Here is a 6,868-nt window from a genome sequence, read left to right as displayed (position 1 = left end):
CGTGTCTGGCCCCAGGCACCGAGGCCCGGGAGCCGCCGGTCGAGAGGCGATCACCCCGCCCCAGCGACCGGAGGAGCAAGGTCCCCCGGGTTCGTCAGGCAGGCATCGATTTTCGGCGGGCGTCATTCGTACGGGCGAGCAGCTCGGCTGAAGCTGTAGCCAATACTGGTTATTTCATTACAATCCCATTCCAAGGCTCAGCAGAGGAAACAGCTCAGAGGGAAGAGAATACAGCGAGGAGAAGAGCGAGTGCGTATTCTCACCCTCACACCCGAAGTCTCGACCACGGAGTGCGTCCTGCCCTGTGACCCCCCCAGCTAAACCCCTCACCTGCTGCGGCTCCTCCGGCCCGACGCGCCCCACTTCTTCTGCCTTCCTCCCGTCACGGTGCTCGCAGCGCACGCTCGGCTCTAGGACGCGTTCTCTACAGCGTTATCCTCTCCCTATTTCCACACACTACAGCTTAACGCTAGGTATACGTTTAACTTACAAGTGAGCTTTCTTCTTTGTTGCAGCAGGTAGGACATTTTGGCTGTTCAGGGTTTTTTTCAGGGGGATGTTGGGTTTTTTTGTTTGCTTGCTTGAGGTGGGGGTTGTTTGTTTTGCAGATTTAATACAGTATTTTCTCATTTACCTCTTTAGATCAGTAACAGGTACAGTAGTAAGGTAAGCAACCATTACATTCATTAGCCCTTGATTTCAGTTTGTACTTCTTTAGCAAAAGTTCTGATTCATCCTACCACAGCTCTAAGAGAAGATGTGAAACCCATCCCAGAAATAAGGAAGTGAAATAGCTAGTAGATCTAACACATAAGACAGCTACTGCACTTCACCTCCCTCTCTCCCTTTATTTTTCCTGTCATTAGTCGCCTTGTAAGTACGTAGGTTTAGGATAGGAAACAAATGCAGCTCCTTAAAATGCATCTTCTTTTTTTTTTTTTTTTTTTTTTTTAAAGGCCAGCTTTGTTCTACGGCCCTTGTTTCCCTGAATTGGGTTCACAGTTCTTCTGAAATTCAGAGAGGCAAAACTACAAATCACAAGTCACACACATCGCCTCTCTTGGATTTTCTGCCCTGCCTACGTTTTCTTTTCCCTGTTAGATGAATCAGAGGAACTCTCCAAGCTGTACTGTTACACAGGACATCCATTACAAGTAAGAATTTTGTATTCTGTTCAGAACTGTCCAGGCAGTATCTGGATCAACTCTTCAAGACCTAGTTTCTGAAAGAGGATTGGAGACATGAACTGCATATAGACTGGTACACTTCATGCAAATTAAAAAGTGTAAGTTCAATAGGTAGTGCTTCTCCAACACTGTGCGATGTCCATCACTTGACGTACCTATACTCATTCCTTTTGTGCTCCTCTGGGTAGGCAGTTACCCTGTCAGTGCAGAAGCCTAACCTCAGTGCCAACTACCAACTTAAAACATACCTTGGGGGTCCTGCTTTAGCCTACATTTGGTCCACCTCTGTCATGTCACCCACTCCAGTTATAAGAAAACCAAGACAGAGCAGCAGCTTAACAGGACTATTGACCACAATGCAAAATCTACACAAAGTTGGCAGGCACAGTTATCTAGAAGTTAATCATAACTATCACCTTTTTTTAAACACAGAAAGCAAGAAAGTTGGCCAGTATGCTGAAGCTCAGCAGTTGCTGCTTCAGCTGACAAAAATAGCTGTACACTCATGATACTACATTTTTTTCTTTAAGATGATGAAGTAACAAAGTAGACATGAAGAGTTCACATACACACACACAAAAAAGACTGCAGTTCTCAGGAAGCCCTTTATTAAGTCAAGGCATTAAAGGAGAAACTACTGTTATTCACCATGCTTCTCATCTCGAGGTGGTTCATACAGAGCCAGCTGTGGATTTAAAGAGAGGAATTTAGTTAGCTGCAACATTTCAGAGACAGTTTCTACATTAAGAAATGTAGGAAGATGTTTGCTCTAGAAGCGTTCCATTTACTTTGTGCATTTTAATCACTGATATTTATGCAAGTCCATTTTCAAGTCAGGCAACAAAGTAATCCTTCCCTCAAAACATCAAATTTGTCACATCGTATAATCATGGAGCTCTACCAAGTGGGCTTTTTAAAATGTGCTTTCAAACATATACGTCTTGCCCAGATTTTTGCCAGTTTCTTGTTCTAGGTCTCGTTAAGTACTTTTCATCTCAAGTAGCAGCTAATAATGATCGGCACCTTGTAAGCGTTGATTTCACTGAAATATGATTAATTGAAACAGTCATTCTCATAGCACCAAACTAACACTTCCTGTAATCATTCTAGCTTTCATTATGCATTTTGGAGTGTATAGTCTAGGCAACTATGCACTGAAGCATGACCTTTACTTGCAAGGTTATTTCCAAAGAAACAAGTGAAGGCATTTACTTGACCTCAGTTGCATTAAAGATAAGGTCAAGCTTCAAAATCAGTTCAAGCATTAGGACTGAGCCTCTGAAATATGCCAGTCCAGTTTTCTTAATAAAGATTTTTTTCCCTTCTCCTGCAAATTGCAGAGTAAAAATAAAGTACATGAAAAAATTAAAATACCCATGTGTTCCTCATAGCAACACTAAATTACAGCAATCACGATGCCAATAACAAGAACCACTAAAATAGCATTTTGTCATTCTTGTAGATTTTACCACAACAGATGACAAGTACACAATCCAAAGCCAATCTTCTTTTCCTCAAAGGGCCTAACTATTGACTTCCTGTCCCCCGCCCCACCCAATACCTGATATTCTGACCAAAAACTGTAAGGAAAAAAACAGATCTTCCCAGACAAATGCAACAACAGAACACTACCTATCTGGACATGATTCGAGTTATCAATAAATGCATAGTTAAAGGCACGTATTTTATGCTAGAGGACTGCTAAAAAGGAAAATAGAAATGGTAGTGTTCTCCCTGCATTCTGTCCGTGAGAACTACAGTACGTCAGAATGATGGGCAGAAGATGGTAGGGGAAAGAAAGGGAAAAAAACCCAAAACATTAATGATGGAAAACATGTGAAGTTAAGAGTTATCATGTGAAGGCTGAAGAAGATGAGAGCACAAAACCCCCCCTGGTTATAGAAAGGCTTACTTTCCTGGAACAAGTTTTGACTTCTTTAGAAGATTTCTTTAAACAAAGACCCAGGTTACTCTGCTTTCATGTGTCTACTTACTATCGGTTGCATTTTTAAGTCGGCTATGCCAAATGAACTGCGGGTCTATTGCTAGTCTCCCTAAAGTTCTGCTCTTTGCCATATTTCCTAGTAAGAAATAACAAATGTAGCTGTAAGGACTCACAATGGGTAATAGAGAAGGAGAATTACTAGGACAGCAAGAGGGCAGTCTGGACAAGAAATACAAATGGGTAATGCCCAAGAACTCCCAAAACTAAGGTGAGCTGGTCGTCTAGCAGTGAAAACCGTATGGGGATGTTCATGTGTAACAGCAGCCATCCTGTTCCAACAAATGCATCGAAACATATAGCAGCACATAAACTACTAGATTATTAAGGTTCTTAAAGGTTTCCTTCTTCAGCATTGTTAGGTTTACATTCAGTGCCCTCTCCTAAGGGGAAGTTCTTCACGTCTCAGGGCTGTTTCAGACAGCCTGTAGATGCATTAGCCTGTAGATGCATTAAAGAATGGCTCTGCCTTAGCTAGCATTTCAGATCCACTGTTGTTGCAGATAGAGGAATACCAAGGTCGTTTTAGCTGAAAAGTGCAAGTTAACCATTCCACGTGGATACGAGTGCCTCCACTGGTAACATTCTGACACAAGTCTGTACCAGGTCAAACAAATTAATATATAATATTCCTCCTTTGCCTTGCTATTTGAAAGGCTTTATAATAGATATATTAGCTTTTTTCTTTTTCAAAACTCTTGTGAGCTACATAATAGCAGACAACTTAAACACATCCACACAGGACTGAACAAAGACATGGGATTAGCCTCGATAACATTTACTTTCACTAAATAAATAAAATCCCTAGTTTAGCAATACCATTGCATGTTACAGAATATAAGAAGTATCCCACTAAAAAAAAAAAATCATGAGGCCAAACAGTGCAACATTTATTGGTTACTCTAATGGATCAAAGTTAGCTGTATTCTAAGTATTAAAGTATTCTACTTATTGCAGAGTATGAAACTACTGAGGAAGACTAAGTATACTTTTACCTTGGTTTTCAGTTTTTTATTTTCTTCCAATACAGCTTCATATTTTTCTTTCATCTCTGCCACTTCCAAGCGAAGTGCCTCTATTTCTGGATTCTCAGGAGCTGAAGCTCCCAGGTGATGCTTCAGAAAGCTGATATTTAAATGTTAAGTATTCAATTAGATAGCATAACCACATTTTAGTTTTAGCACTTATGAAGTTAGTGCAGCAATACATGTGACTGAAATTCCATTAAAACACTTAAGATTACTGTAGTGCTCTTCATCCTACAGGATGAAATTACAAAAAAAGAAAGCTTTTCATGTTATCAGTACACTCCTAAAAAACCCCATCAGTACACACAGGACAAATTCTCATGTTTTACTACACCCTCCTCTCCTTTTCCTCTCTTAAACACATTAGTTTGGAAGACTTAAAAGGTTAATAACCAAAAAATAGAAGCAATAGCCAAAAATAGCTTAAAAGCAGCAAGAAAAAAAAAAAGTTAATTTTTCCCTCTCTTGTATTATTAAAAAAAAAAAAAGGAAGTGTGAAGAAGCTGACTTCAGAAGCCACAGATACTGTAAGCACTCAAATCTAATGCTGCATGTCTGCAACATTCTCTAGTGGCCTATAACTTAACTTTGTAATTACTGGCATACCAATATGCATAGTTGTCTTGCATCCTGTCGGACTTTCTTATCACTTGTAAGAATACGATTATTAGTTAAAATGCATCCATAAAATCCATGTTGTCAATGTAAGTCTTCTAAACAAGCCTACCCAGGTCACCAAAGAGTCAGAAGATGGACTGCTGTTTTGTGTGAAGTCTCTATGAAGAATTCACAGAAGAGAAAAAGGATACTCCAGTGCACTATTTGGTTTCTCTGGCTCTTCATATAAGGCTACCAACACTGCAAATAGAAAATATTCAACAATTGCAAAAAGTTCATGCAACTCTAAGTTCTTAACAAATGTACCAAGAGTGAGAAGGCATACAAGTTACATGCCACATTTCACAAGATTTTCATTTATACACTTTGACATAAACAATAGGTCTGCTGCACAGGAGGGAACAGAGCATCCCACCCAGTAACAGCTAGACAGAAGTTCTGTTGATCCCCTAACCACAGTCTTGGCTATTCTAGCACAGAACAGCCAAAACAATTTTTACACATTCCACATGCAACCCTAGTATTGGCTTTCATCAACATAGTTAGAATTTCAATTTTGCTGAGACATTCCCTTCATAAGCCATTACTTCCACTTAAGCTACATCTTTGAACATGCAGGACAACATCAGCACTTCTGTAACTTTCAGCATAAAAGCAAACCTCCAGCAAACACCTACACTGACAATACTAAATGGCTACCATCAGAGTAGATGACACCAATCATCTTTATGGACTGGGGTCTGTAGCAGCCAATGGAGTGCTAAAGAGGTCAGGCACAAGCAACAGTACCCTGGCAGCTTACATAAAACTAGCCATACACATACCGACTCCGTATCTGGAGAAGTCAGTCACGGGAATACTCAAAGTTCTCAAACATAACCACTCCCCCTTCCCCACAGAGGCAGACAGACGATGGCTATAGAAGATGTCTGCTTTCATAAATACTTAGATGACCTTCTCCCAGTTTTAGATGTCTGAAATGCACAGCCAAATTCATTTTAGGGTAAAGACATAATTAAAACCAAAATTAGGATGCTATTATGCTGCTTAGAAGACTTGTTTTGCCATCCTAGTAGGATGCTTAGCATGGTGATCAAAAGAAATCAAATGCTAGGCCAAGAGTCTTAGCGTGGCACCTATTCACCTGACATCCAAGATCTGCTGCTCCCTCTTTAAACAGTATATTTTTCCAGCAGGAATATTAACAGATTTTCTCCACATACGATTGGAAGGCTCTCAAGAAGATTTCAGAAGGATTGAAAACCTGCTACTCCATACATCAAGCCAAAGCATGCATCAAGTTTAGTATCATCATTTTCCCATTCTGATACATAGTCACTCTCACAAAACTTACAGGTTTGTTAGTTTTTGGAGAAGAACTGAGCTCTACTCAAGAAGAGCAGAAGCTCTACTCAAGAAAGGGCCTTTCAAACAGTTTTTAAGAGCACATTTGCTGTTATTTTGCCTCAAACATTTACTTGCCCTGGAGAGCTCTGGCAGAAAATAACAGCACCCAAGGAATTCCGCTCTTTCCAAAAGCAAGCATAGAGAAAGGCCATTTGGCCGAGTAAGATCTCCAACACACCACGTAGTGCTGTCGCCGTTCTTACGGGTCTCTGCCACTCCTGTTTCACACGCGTCTCTAACAGTCGACCCCCTGGCACGACAAACGTGCGAACCGCCAGAACGGCGTTAACGCACCGCAGTTCGCAGGCCGCGGTTCCAAGAGGTCCCCTGGCCCCTCACCCCACGCCGTGCGCGCTGCCCGGCTCGGACACGATTCCGAGGGCCGCCACGCAGACTGAGAAGGAGCGGCCGGCTCGCCCAGGCAAGGAGCCGGCGGGGAGCGTCGAGGCAACCCGAGACGCGGCGCGAGATGCCCCGAGGGGAACGGCCTCTGCCCGCAGAAGCGCCCGAAGAGCCGCCGACTTACCCTTGGTGAGCGTGTCCAGCACCCCCGACTTCTCCAGGTACCGGCGGAACTGCTCCCGCTTGGAGTCCGCGCCCTGAGGGAGGACGCCCACACGGTGAGA

General features: G+C 42.1%; 1 protein-coding gene across 1 annotated transcript; it reads right to left on the bottom strand.

Annotated features, from left to right (window-relative positions):
- Positions 1 to 1,773: 1,773 nt before the first annotated feature.
- MYCBP (MYC binding protein) lies at positions 1,774 to 6,865 on the bottom strand (the record flags this gene model as incomplete). The annotated part of the gene is made up of 4 exons (XM_026863360.1): positions 1,774 to 1,872; positions 4,185 to 4,314; positions 5,027 to 5,075; positions 6,769 to 6,865. Coding segments are annotated over 4 exons (321 nt in total), but the record flags the coding sequence as incomplete, so codon positions are not given.
- Between the last annotated feature and the right edge of the window lie 3 nt (positions 6,866 to 6,868).

The sequence above is a fragment of the Athene cunicularia genome (genome assembly GCF_003259725.1).
Source record: "Athene cunicularia isolate RWA chromosome 23 unlocalized genomic scaffold, athCun1 chr23_part1, whole genome shotgun sequence".
Lineage (NCBI taxonomy): Eukaryota > Metazoa > Chordata > Aves > Strigiformes > Strigidae > Athene > Athene cunicularia.
Note: the sequence above shows the minus strand (reverse complement) of the source record. Positions and strands in the feature narration are given on the sequence as shown.